At 38.5% G+C, this 13989-nt stretch overlaps 2 protein-coding genes and 1 long non-coding RNA gene across 3 annotated transcripts; 2 read left to right on the top strand and 1 right to left on the bottom strand.

Annotated features, from left to right (window-relative positions):
* The first annotated feature begins 1178 nt into the window (after nucleotides 1-1178).
* On the top strand, nucleotides 1179-3178 carry LOC145052230 (uncharacterized). Its single transcript, XM_079000023.1, has 2 exons — nucleotides 1179-2579; nucleotides 2909-3178. The coding sequence occupies exons 1-2, from the start codon at nucleotides 2003-2005 to the stop codon at nucleotides 2923-2925; spliced, it is 594 nt and encodes a 197-aa protein (XP_078856149.1). The 5' UTR covers nucleotides 1179-2002; the 3' UTR covers nucleotides 2926-3178.
* Nucleotides 3179-10473: 7295 nt separating this feature from the next.
* On the bottom strand, nucleotides 10474-10887 carry LOC145051177 (uncharacterized). The gene has a single exon (XM_078999298.1). It carries the CDS (start codon nucleotides 10885-10887, stop codon nucleotides 10474-10476), a length of 414 nt encoding a protein of 137 aa, XP_078855424.1.
* Nucleotides 10888-11916: 1029 nt separating this feature from the next.
* LOC145052229 (uncharacterized) lies at nucleotides 11917-12766 on the top strand. The gene is made up of 3 exons (XR_013684029.1): nucleotides 11917-12344; nucleotides 12465-12537; nucleotides 12661-12766. It is a non-coding gene; the product is annotated as an uncharacterized LOC145052229 (long non-coding RNA).
* The last annotated feature ends 1223 nt before the right edge of the window (nucleotides 12767-13989 follow it).

Genomic DNA, 13989 nt, shown 5'->3' with positions numbered 1-13989 from the left:
TTGATCAATTATATTCTACAAGATTTTACTTGGATAACCTCAAAGTACCCGTATACATCATACTAATAGTTTGCATTAGACCCTATAATAACACATGCATGGGTAAATTGAATCCGTTCTTGGGTTCCTTTTATGTTGTTCATGTAGTGAGATACCTATCAATAATATAGGTATCATCATACTTCACCAGTTAACTTTTAAGGGAATATTTACAGTTTATTTTATTTGTCTCCTCTTCATGTACACAGAAAACTTGTGCATACCAGTGAGTCACTATGATGAAGCAAAATGACATATGGATAGAAAAATCAAGATACCATTAATTATGACACAGCAGTTTTCTGTCCCATTAAGATCATGATGACAAAATGGGGAGATTTCCATGCTTTACTACTGATCTTGGTTCTTGATCTATATTTGGAGAAGTAATATCTGTAACTGAAAAGAATAAGTTCCAAAAAAACATGTTTAGGGTTCATAGCAATATCATGAATTTACTTTATGTGACCATGCTATGCAAGCTATATTTGAAGTTTGAAGCCGCTTTTTCTTACAAAAGTTTTATCTTATTTCACCCCCACACCATATAAAGCGTTATATAAAGATGCAGCAAAATAGAAAAAAGACATGTGATGCCAGGACTCGGCTGTCTTATGTTTGTCCATATATACTAACCGCCTTTTTAATCAGAAAACAAAGAATGTAAAGTTAAAACTATATTGGCAGATTCTGTGCCAAAAACCATGAAGAAAATGTTGAAATGGTATATATTATTATGGTAAAGAAAGTTCACTTGAGCACTCAAGACAAGGGAAATATGAATGAATGTCTACAAAAGTCGAAATATAAGTTTATTGATATCGATTTTTGTATAAGTTAGTGAGCCTATATAATCGTCCCTTAATTTTCAGCTTGGGCCAGTTATACAAATTGATTCCTCCGATTCATACCACATGTGAGAAATTTCCTCATGTTTTGGCTTTTGGGTTGTGCATGTATGTGGCCATATCTAGGACCAGGAAATAATAAATTATTTTATACCCTATTGTACGGTTTCATTTGACCCATCACCATCATCACCCAACAAAGATGAGGGGATATATTCATCCAATACATGTATCAGCTGGATCAAGATAGACCTCGAATTCTCTATATTACATTTTATCTTAGGTTCTATTCTGTAAATATTTAGATTCATGAAGGTTAGATCTGTAAATATGTAGAGGTTGTTAAAACAGATTTAATTAGACGTAAATTTCATTCTGTTGGTTGTACTATGTAATTAGCTTTCAGAGCTTCATTATGTAAATCAATGGAGTTTTTCATCAGTTACTTCTTTTTCTTATCATATTACTCATATTGAAATGGTATCAGAGCATACGATCATTTGATCTTTGTTGTTTTTTTTTTCTTTTTTTTTTCTTATCCTCGTCATAGATCTGAGTTCATCAAAATGGATTCAATTCCGATTCAAAACTCGAATGTACACAGTGCTTCTTCATCTGTTCTTAATCCAAAAGGAAATGACAACACGATGTTTCTTGTTTCAAATCTCCTCACTGGAAATGAAAACTATATGCAGTGGAAATTCTCGATCAAATTAGCTCTCGGAGCTAAGAAGAAAACCGGATTTGTTGATGGAACCTCGAAACAACCAGAATCTGCCGGTACTGAACAAGATGAATGGATAAGTAATGATTGTATGGTCAGATCTTGGATTCTGAACGCAATTTCAAAAGAGATAGTCGGAGCCTTCATTTTCTCGACGACTGCAAGAGAATTGTGGCTTGAATTAGAAGAACACTTCGGTGAGAGCAATGGTCCGTTGATTTATCAATTGCAACGACAAATTGCTTCAATCAGTCAAGGTGATTCATCACTTTCAAAATATTATACCAATCTTAAACAGTTATGGGATCAATTGAATTCTCTTGTTTAAATTCCTTCATGTACCTGTAGCTCTGCAAAAGCTATTTCTGATCATAACTCTTCTACACGATTGATGCAATTTCTTATGGGATTGAACGACACGTATGATAGTTTAAGAAACCAAATCTTGGTTCTAGATCCTCTTCCTAGTGTGTATAAAGCATATTCCATGGCACTCAGTGTTGAAAAACAACGAGAAGTACAAATTAACTTTGCAAATCCTACTGAAGTTTCCGCAATGCTTGCTAGAACACCAAAATATAGCAACAATACCAAGAAGTCCTTCCATATAAAGAACAAATTTGAGCAAAAAGGAAAAATTAATTCTGATAAGTACTGTGATCATTGCAAATCTGGTGGTCATACTAAGGATGTATGTTTCAAACTACATGGTTATCCTGATTGGTATAAAGAGTTGAAAGAGAAAAAGAAGTTTGGGTCAAATTCTGCTCACATGGCCAATACATCGTTTTATGCACAAAATGAAAATCCTTTACATGAAGTCGGAGAAAATGTTCAAGCAACATCAGCAAATCCCAACAATGACGAGTCGTTGAACAATTTGTTTCAGCAATTTACCCAGTTCTTGAAGAACAACCAACATCTTGATACTCACTTTGCAAATTTGTCCCATTTTGGTGACTTTGCAGGTATGAATATTTCCTTATTCAATTCCATCAAAACTAGTCATTTTGATGTTGACACATGGATTCTAGATACTGGAGCAACTGCTCACATGTGTGCTCAACTTTCTTCTATTGGTCATCCAATTCCTGTTTCCAATTATACCCCTATCTTTTTACCTGATGGTTCTATTAAATCTGTTACTCATACAGGTTTAATAACTCTTAACTCTAGAGTTGTACTAAAAAATGTATTATATGTGCCTCAATTCACATGTAATCTTCTTTCAGTGAAAGCATTAGCAACATCTGCTAACATTGCATTCACTTTTCTGCCTGTTTATTGTGTTTTACAGGACCTTCAAACTGCTAAAATCATTGGCATTGGAAAGGTCATGGACAATCTCTATGTTCTAAACAAGTTTAGTTTAGAGTCTGCAAACATAGAGTCCATTCTTAATTCTTGTAATCTTTCAAAGAATTTGAAATTCAATTTTTGTAATGTTGCTCATTTCAAGAATAAGGAATGTTATTCCATATGGCATAAGAGATTAGGCCATAGTTCTGAGTCTGTATTAAGTCATTTGACTTTTATTCCTAAGAAATCTATTGATGAGTCACTTCCTTGTATTCCATGTCATCTTGCAAAACAACAAAGAATTCCATTTCATGTTAGTGACTCTTGTGTTGATTCTTTTTTTAAATTGATTCACGTGGATCTTTGGGGACCATATAGATCAAAAACTATCACAGGAGCATCATATTTCCTAACAATAGTTGACGATTTTTCTAGATCAACATGGACTTTCTTACTCATTGACAAAACTCAAGTCTTATTGACTTTGTCTAATTTCTTTGTATATGTCAAAAATCAATTCCTCACAACTGTCAAAATTATCAGAACTGGTAATGGAAGTGAGTTCATCAATCACAATTGTCAAAATTTATTCTCTTCATTAGGAATAGTTCATCAAAGAACTGCTCCTTATTCACCTCAACAGAATGGAAGAGTTGAGAGAAAACACCAACATTTGTTACAAGTGGCAAGATCTTAATGTTTTCTTCAAAATTACCAATCCATTTTTGGGGACATGCTATTTTGATGGCTACCTATATCATCAACATTACTCCTACACAAGTTTTAAATTGGTCAACTCCATATAAGAAGCTATACAATAAAGATCCTACATATGATAATCTCAAGGTATTTGGGTGTCTCTGCTTTGCAACAAATACCATACCTCACAAAACGAAGTTTGAAAAAAGAGCTACAATGTGCTGTTTTATTGGTTACAATCATGGACAGAAGGCATACAAACTCTATGATTTACAAGACAAAAAGATAATTATGTCCAGAGATGTCATCTTTTATGAGTCATTGTTTCCTTACAAGAGCATAAAAGAAAATTCAAGTGGTGAAAAATTAGTCATTCCGAATGAAATTGAAGATTTTGAAGTGTGTGCAAATGATTTCATTCCAGCAAATGATTATAATCCATATGAGTTTGATATTATCAATGAAGATGAACACTTCAACTTTCCAGAACAACAAGAAGGTGAAGAAGACATGTATGCTGAAGAAAATGATATTGATAATGAAAATCACCAAAATGTTCCTGTAGCAGACAATCTTCGTTTTGGTTTAAGAGAAAGAAAGAAACCCTCTTGGCATAATGATTATATTATGCATTGTAACACTATTGATGCTACAACCTCAAATACCAAGCAATTCACATCTCCTCATTTTCCTCCTACATACCCTTATTACCATTCAGCTTTATTAACCCAAACACATAAAAGCCTCTTATCCACCATTTCTCAAATTCAAGAACCCACAAGTTATAATGAAGCCTGTAGAAATGAAGAATGGATCAAAGCAATGAATAAAGAGTTAGATGCACTTGAAAACAATCAGACATGGACAGTTATGCCCTTGCCACAAAACAAGAAAGCGATCGGTTCAAAATGGGTTTACAAAGTTAAACTTAATCCAGATGGGTCAGTTGAAAGGTATAAAGCAAGACTAGTTACAAAGGGGTATAATCAAATTTATGGAATTGATTACCTTGACAGTTTTTCTCCTGTAGCTAAAGTTTTATTGGCTTTATCTACATCAAGAGGCTGGTTATTAAATCAATTGGACATCAATAATGCTTTCTTGCATGGATTTCTAGATGAAGAGGTGTATTTACAACCTCCTCAAGGGTATGGAAAAGCAAAAAAAGGAGAGGTTTGCAAGCTCAACAAATCTCTCTATGGCCTGAAACAAGCCAGTAGACAATGGCATTTGGAATTCTGCAATAAATTGTTGGAAATTGATTTTAAACAATCTTCACCTGATCATTGTTTGTTCACAAAAGGTAAAGGCGAAACATTTGTGGCATTAGTCGTTTATGTTGATGATGTTCTAATCACTGGACCAAATAAGGAAGAAATTCACAAGGTCAAAGATCATTTACATGCAGCATTCACAATTAAAGATTTGGGAGATGCAAGCTATTTTTTGGGTATTGAATTACTCAGAACTGAAAAGGGGCTATATGTAAATCAAAGAAAATATGTATTGGACATATTATCTGAGACAAGATTAACAGGGGCAAAACTGGTATCAAGTCCAACAATCAAAAACATAAAATTGAGTACAGAAGGTGGGGAGACTTTGAAAGATCCAGAGAGATATAGGAAGTTAGTTGGAAAACTTTTGTATCTCAATTTCACAAGGCCAGACATAAGTCATGCTGTACAACAATTGAGCCAGTTCTTACATACTCCAACCACGGTACATTGGAAGGCTGCAATACATGTGTTAAAGTATTTGAAAAGTTGTCCCTCAATGGGGTTGTTTTTTGAAGCAAATTCATCAATAAATAACATAACTGCATTTAGTGACTCAGATTGGGCAAGTTGAAGTGATACAAGAAGATCATTAACAGGTTTTTGTATCTTCATTGGAAGTTCATTGGTGTCCTGGAAAACTAAAAAGCAGAAAACTGTATCAAAATCGTCTTGTGAAGCAAAATATAGAAGCTTAGCTGCAACCGTATGTGAACTCTTATGGATTAGTTACATTTTAAAGGATTTGAAGATTGAGTTGAAAATTCCGGTGGATTTATGGTGTGACAACAAAGCAGCAATACACATTACTAAAAATCCAATATTTCACGAAAGAACCAAGCACTTAGACATTGATTGTCACATTGTTCGTGATCAATTCAAACTTGGATTTGTTCTCCCAAAACATGTTTCAACAAAACAACAAACAACGGATATTTTCACAAAAGGACTATGTGGGCCACAGTTTCAGTAACTGCTGCTAAAAAGTATTACAGCATGTCTTCATCACTACCTCTTCAGTTGGAGCCACTACATGGCGTCCTTAGTGGTTTCTTCAGTAAGAAGAGTTAGTAGACGTGGCACTCACTAACTAACTAACTAAGTGATCTTAAGAAACAGTGATTAAATCCTTAGGGATAGTCCTCTTCCTTACTTGTACGGACTTTATCATTTAATAAGCATCCAACTATTTCAAAATTCTGACTTCCTTGGTCGTTAAACTTTCGGTTTACTTTAGATATGCACACATTGGAGTCTTAGTAAAGATAATCTAAAATCCAATTTCTATCTTTAGCTAACAAAGATATATTCTCGATCCCTTGTCCGATTATTCTCGTTACTTTTTAATACTAATTATTGCACCAATTACACATGCAGCCTACAAAGTCCACCATTCCATTAGTTTTAAGAGTAATCTTAGGCATTAGATATATAAGGTATCTTTTACGAGCAACATCATATTCCTTTTAAGTTATCCTTGGCATTAGATAAGGTATTCTTTGTTGGAATAATCCGTAAATAAGAAGGGTGGTTTAGTCATTTTGTTTCCTTAATTTAATTGATCAAGTCAAAGCCATGTTGGCTGTAGATTGCACGAGTTTAGTGTTAACGAGAGTTTTTTCCCTGTCAATACAAAATGCATTCCACCAATATATAATACAACATATGTAAAGATCTATGATTGTGGGCAAAATATAGAAGGGCCACACAAATACCAAAAATACAAAGATACATTACAAAGCACAAATAAATATGCAGCTAACATCCCCCCGTAGTCAGAACGGAAGGTCTTGAACGGACGTTCAGACTGGATCTAAAGTCAAGGAACAATGTGGAAGGAAGTCCTTTGGTGAAGATATCAGCATATTGAGACGAAGACAGGACATGAAGAACTCGAATCTGACCCATAGCGACTTTATCTCGCACAAAGTGAATATCTATCTCTATATGTTTTGTACGTTGATGCTGAACCGGATTGGTGGACAAATAAACGGCACTGACGTTATCACAATACACAAGTGTAGCAGAAGGAGGTGGGTAGTGAAGCTCGCGAAGCAAGTTACGCAACCAACATCTCTCAGCAACAGCATTTGCAACTCCCCGATACTCAGCTTCAACACTGGATCTCGAAATGGTACCTTGTCTCTTGGACGACCAAGAGAGGAGGTTTTGACCCATAAAAACATAGTAGCCGGAAGTGGAGCGACGTGTGGTGGGGAAACCAGCCCAATCGGCATTAGAATAAGCAATAAGACCACGAGACGGAGATACATACAGTTGTAAACTGTGATCAAGAGTACCTCGAATATATCTCAAAATGTGCTTGAGAGCGGAGAAGTGAGGCTCTCGAGGATCATGCATGTAAAGACAAACCTGTTGAACTGCATAAGTGATGTCAGGTCTCGTGAATGTGAGGTACTGAAGAGCTCCTGCAAGGCTCCTGTAGAGAGTCGGATCAGGAGGACCTGTGCCATCAAATTTAGTTGATGAGTCGGCGGGAGTGCAAGCTGGTTTGCAATTGAGCATCTTAGCCCGCTTAAGGATCTCGGTGACATACTTCTGCTGTTATAAGAACATACCATGTTTGTCTCTAGTAACAGCAATACCTAGAAAATAGTTCAGGGTGCCTAGGTCAGTCATGGCAAACTCTGAACGAAGAGTGGTGATGACCTTATGTAAGAGAATGGAAGATGATGCAGTCAAAATGATATCATCAACATAAAGTAATAAATACGCAGTCTGAGCGCCCTGTCTGTAGATGAACAAAGAGGAATCAGATTTGTTGTTAGTAAAGCCGAACCCTGTAATGAATTGAGCAAACCGATGATACCACGCTCGCAGTGCTTGCTTGAGTCCATATATGGACTTCTGAAGTAAGCAAACATGATCCGAAAAAGATCGATCACGAAAGCTCGGGGGCTGATGCATGTAAACGGTCTCCTGTAAGTGACCATGTAGAAATGCATTTTTCACATCCAACTAGTGAACCGGCCAGTGGTGTGAAATAGCCAAACTAAGGACAGTCTGGATGGTAGCCGGTTTCACAACCGGGCTGAAAGTCTCATCACAATCAATGCCAACTTGTTGACTGCGAGCGTTGGCAACCAGTCGTGCCTTATACCGAGCGAAAGATCCATCTGCATTATGTTTCTTCTTAAAAAGTCAAATACAGTTAACAACATTTGCAGTGGGGGGCCGAGGCACAAGTACCCAAGTCCCATTAGAAATAAGTGCATTAAATTCTTCAGTCATAGCATTGTGCCAGTTTGGGTCTTGAAATGCTTGAGAGTAGTATTTGGGAAGAGGAGATTGGGAGGGCTGGGTGTGAAGGTTTAATTTATCAATGGGCTTGACGATTCCATGACGAGCACGGGTTTGCATATGATGAGTGCGAGTGGAGGTGGGAACAAAGGGTTGAGAGTGTGGTGGGGGGTTATTTTGGGTGAGAGGGGGTTGAGTGGAAGGAGAAGGAGAAGACGCCGAAGCAGACAAGGAGGGAGTGGAGTCGATGTCACTTTCAAGGTGTTGGGTGGTGGTATCGACGGTGGTTGTGCTTGGGTCGGGATGATGAAGGGAAGGTTGAGATGGAATGGTTGGATCGTTAAAACAGTTCCGTTGATCTTCAATATTAAGGAAATCATAATTGGGAAACTGATGAGGGGTCATTGAGCCGAAAGGAAAGACTGATTCATCAAAAACAACATGCCGGGAAATGATGATTTCTTTGGTATGAAGATCGAGACATCGATATCCTTTATGATTGGAAGGATAACCAAGGAAGATGCATGGAGTGGACCGGGGTTGGAGTTTGCTAGTGTTGTTGAGATGGGGGTAACAAAGACATCCAAAAACACGAAGGTGAGTATAGGAGGGGTGTTTCTGGAAGAGTTTGTGAAATGGAGTGTCATGTTTGAGAGTGGTAGACGGTAGAATATTTAAGAGATGGGCTGCCATATGAAGAGTTTCCACCCAATAAGTGGGCGGAAGATGGGCTTGGAATAACAGGGTTCGAATGATGTTGTTGAGGATTCGAAGCATACGTTCGGATTTACCATTTTGTTGGGACGTATAGGGGCAAGAGAAGCGCATGTGAATGCCATTAGTGGCACAAAGGTGGTGAAAGTGTTGGTTATCAAATTCTTTGCCATTATCGCATTGAAAAATTTGAATATCGGTTTTGAATTGGTTATTAACGTATGCTCGAAAATGGAGAAATTTAGAAAAAACATCAGATTTGTTTCATAACGGATACACCCACACAAAATGAGAATACTGATCAAGAAAAATAACATAATATTTTATTCCACTATGACTTATTAGAGGGGAAGTCCAAACATCGGAATGAATGACATGAAAAGGAAAGTTAGCATCAGTTTGAGATAAATGAAACAACAAACGGACATGCTTGCCAAGTTGACAAGCATGACATAAGATACTAGGATCTTTGTTATTACAAGAGATAAACTTTTTTGATAGTAAATGGTTGAAGACTTGAGTGCCGGGATGACCAAGTCGTTGATGCCACGTGGAAGAACTAACACTGAGAAACACTTGAGGAAGTTGTTTTGAGAAGGGATAGAGGTCGCTCGTGTTGTCACATCGAATGAAGGTTTGTTTGGTGAGATAATCCTTCACAGAAAAACCAAACTCGTCAAATTCAATAGAACATTTATTGTCACGAGTCAATTTTCGAACAGAAATGAGATTTTTAATAATTTGAGGTGTAATAAGCACATTTTTAAGACTTAGAGGACGAAAAGGATGTTGATAAAGAGAAGAGTTTCCGACCTGGGTAACCGAAATGCGAGATCCGTCACCGACTATGACTGAAAAATTATTACAATTATTTTTAATGGAATTGAGTATACCTGAGTCAGCATGAAGATGAGCAGTCTCCCCGGTATCCATGTACCAATCTGTCGTTCCGGGGTCCTAAAGGTTCATAGTAGTGAAAGCTTGAGGGAATGTTGTGGGTTGATCCGCAAAGTTTTGGGCCTGCTGCCAATTAAATGGCTGAAATGGTTGAGGTACAGCAAAAAATGCTTGTAGGGTTGTGTGTTGATTGGCCCAAATTGGTTGCTGTCTTGATTGGGTTTGCAAGGGAGTGGGCCAGCGAGCACCCTGATTAGGTGAAGGAAGGAGCCCAGATTGCTGGTCGGCTGGGATGAAAACCCAGCGTCCGCTGGGATGAGGAGCTGCCGACGGAAACGAGAACGCGCCTCCATTATTGCGATGGCCATGTCTGCCTCTGCCACTATTCCATCCTCGACCACCACCCCTATTTCGACCGCCACCACGATTATTGCCTCGGATGTTGCTGGAATTAGAAGATTGAGTTTGATGATTGGCATTTAAAACGTGGTGAGATGATGAAGAATTCGTATGAGAGGCTTGAGGTATCCGATTTTGTTGATTTTAAAGTGTTTGTTCTTCAATGGAGAGCATAGATCGCATCTCCAGGAGTGTAGGGAACGGATTTCTGTGACGAATTGTATTGGCGATGTGATCGAATTTTGATGACAATCCGTTAAGAGCGTATGTGACGAGAGTGCGTTCGGGAACTTTGGAACTGATGTTGGTTAAGAGATCAGAGATGGCTTTGATGTGTGTAGTATTCCATAACAGTGGAGTCACCTATAACAATGTTTCTGAGTTGATTCTCGAGTTCTATTGCATTTGCTTCTTTGTTGTCACGAAAAAGGTCTTCAATGGCTTTCCACAATTGAGCGGCTGTCGCATCAAGTATCAATATGGTTTGGATGAGAGGTTGAGAGAGAGTGACAAATAGCCATTGTTTCACGATTGAATCAGCAGTACACCAATCTTGATCGGCTGGGTTATGATTGGTGCCATCGAGGTGACCGAAAACTTTATATGCAGTACACTGATTCTTGAAGAACTCACACCATGCATCGTAGTTTAGTCTGTCAAGATCAAGGATCAAAGGAACATATGACTTGATGTTGGTGATTCCATACATCTTATCAAGGTGAGAAGCCATAGAATTGACTTAAGAGGAGAAGAACAGTAAACAGAGCAGAAAAAAAAAAGGCGGCTAGGGTTGATTTAATGCCTGATACCATGTTAACGAGAGTTTTTTCCCTGTCAATACAAAATGCATTCCACCAATATATAATACAACATATGGAAAGATCTATGATTGTGGGCAAAATATAGAAGGGCCACACAAATACCAAAAATACAAAGATACATTACAAAGCACAAATAAATATACAACTAACATTTAGGATACTTTGTTACTTTCCCCTGTTTTCTGTTTTCTGGGCTAGTTTCTATTTTATAAGCTAGGTTTAGGAGTCGCTCTGTAATTTCCATTTCAAGCAGAGAATAAGATGTGAAAGTTGTGCCATCTTCTTGCCCTTTTTTTCTTTTCTGTTCTCCTTACAACAGATCATGCAGCAAAGTGTCGCTTTACTTTGTTCTTATAATCTTCTTTCTGTAGTGGGTTTGTTCACATAGGTTGGTTCCAACACCCTTAACCCTCTATATATAGTTCCCATTTCCTCAATGTAAGGTCTTCATTCACATAACGAACATTCACTACAAGGATCTAACCCTTTGCAGACGACACCTATCCAGACGACATTTGTCGTCGGGAAAAGTCGATCTATAGAGACGACATGTCGTCTGGACAGATTTTTCAAACATTGACCATATGTCATTGACCAGAAAAGCTATACAGACGAAAAATCGTCTGCATAGGCTCGGCGGGAAGGGGAAAAATATTGGCGGTATATCGAATTTCTATACCGACGACATGTCGTCGGGAGGAGGAATTAAAAACATATTTTCGATTTATTTTAATTCTTTGTCGCAGAAAAGCATTACGATGCTGTTTTGGTCAGCCTATGCAGACGACATGTCGTCTGCATAGGGTGCTTAAAAATTAATTTTGATTTATTTTTTATCCGTCTTGAAGAAACGAAATACGATGTCGTTTTGGTCAAGCTATCCAGACGACAGAAGAAAACGATAGGACCAATCCGCGTGAAAATGCTTTTTTGTTTTGTTTTATTTTATTTTTTTAATGAAACTAGGAGGAACAACACCGTTTTCGTTTACCTATAGAGACGGCATGTCGTCTCTATAGGGTTTAGCTGCAACAAAAACCCTTTCGGTCTTCATTTTCCGGTCGGCTGCCTAGGCATTTTCCTCTCAATTGCTTCGGCGATCCCAGTCGGCTGCTTCCCAAAGGTTTTCTCCCCCTTTCTCTTTTGGATTTCGACTCTTTGGATGTCCGATTTTTTCTTCTATACCACCAAATAAGAGGAACCTATAATCTCTATTCCTTTCCCATGTTCTACTCATCTATATTCTACTGCGGGGCGAAATTGTTCATCCCTTTATTTTCCCCTAATTTTCCTTGATTAGGGTTGTTCACATGTTACATACAGTGCCTCACAAGGATTGTCGGTAGGTTTCACGAGCAATCCTCAGGTAATCCCATTGGGGTTGTCACAAATTTTATAGTGTGAAGAGTTGTCCATGGGAAAATATTGTTGTTGTCGACTTCAATCTAATTAGCAACCGCAAATTATTAACCTGTTCTAACTGCAGGCACGAAGAGGAAAGCTTTATGTTTGGTACTACGTGGGAGTTAAATGGTTCTTTGCTTTGCTTATAGGCATAGGTAAAATAATCTTCCTCTTCATACATGTGTTCTTTGGTTCAATTATGTTCGATTTTTTTATGGCTCTATAGCTTTGATTTTGTGACCATGGCCTTCTCATGTGATTGCTTTGACTAGATTTAGGATGGTTTTCTGTCCACATTCAGACAGGAGTCAGGTTAAGAAGATACCAAAAGAATGTTTCGATTCTCACATCAAGTCCCAAAGTATCTTCTTACAGGTAAAGAAGCTTTCAATTCAATAGTTTTGTTGAGAGTCCGATCGCGATTCTGGACCGGAAGACAAAGACCTTGAGGAACAAGGCAATTCAGTTAGTGAAGGTGCAGTGGCAGCACCGGAAGGGGTCTGAGTGGACGTGGGAGGCTGAGGAGGAGATGAGAGAGCATTACCCGGAGTTATTTGCAGATTCAGCCGCAGCAGACTTCGAGGACGAAGTCTGAGACAAGTGGGGGAGAATTGTAACGCCCCGTCTCTGGTATGTTGTACCCGTGGCATTTATTTAGAAGTTTTATTGTGGGACTCGGCGAGTCTATGGCCTGACTCGTCAAGTAGGGTCGAGTTTTCGTGCATGTGTTAGTAGGTGACTCGGCGAGTCCATATTCGGGACTCGGCGAGTCTGCCTGTCTGGAAGAAACCCTAAATCCCCGGGTTTCTCACTATTTAAGCAATGCTTTGTGCCCCAAACTCGCCTCCTTCACCCTCAGAGAGCTGTGAGAAAACCCTAATCCATCCCTTGTTTGTTTTAAGTGCTTTTGTGTGGATTTGAAGGCTTGAAGAAGAAGAAGAAGAAAGGAGCAAGGAGAAGAGGTGTTGAGCAAAGATCCAAGGGCAAAATCAGAGTTCATTGAGGTATTTCTCGGATTCCTTTTGTTTTATGCTTTAGATTTCCATTTGAACTCTTCTAGGGCTAGTTTGATGCATTCTCCAAGCCTTATAGTTGTTTGGATGCCTTAATAGGTCGAGATATCCCTAGATCTGTTCATTTATGAGTTGTAGAGCCCGGATCTATTGCCTTTTTCATGATGCTTTGCATAAGAACCCTAGATCTACTCTTCTAAGTGCCTTTTTAGCCTTTATCTCCTTTTTCATGTGTATGTACACGTAAAGTGGACTCAGTAAGTTGGAGAGCAGACTCAATAATGGAGGGACTCGACGAGTTGTTCATACAACTCGGCGAGTCCAAGGCAATCTTCTTAAGCTCAAGAACAACTCGTCGAGTTGTTCATATGACTCGGTGAGACGGATGCAGATTGTCTGAGTTCTTGGATCGAGAGAGTACTCGTCGAGTCGATGCCATACTCGACGAGTAGCCACGAGTGGGGTTGTGAAATGAGACTAGAGACTCGGCGAGTTGGCGGCCCAACTCGGCGAGTCAGGTCAACTGTGGGTTGACTTTGACCGGGAGAGTTGACTTTGACCAAGGGTAAAAGAGTCATTTTACCCCAGTGCAGT

The sequence above is a fragment of the Lactuca serriola genome, chromosome 5 (assembly GCF_051521515.1).
Source record: "Lactuca serriola cultivar US96UC23 chromosome 5, Lser_US96UC23_V15, whole genome shotgun sequence".
Classification (NCBI taxonomy): Eukaryota; Viridiplantae; Streptophyta; class Magnoliopsida; order Asterales; family Asteraceae; genus Lactuca; species Lactuca serriola.
This window is presented reverse-complemented; position numbering and strand designations above follow the sequence as displayed.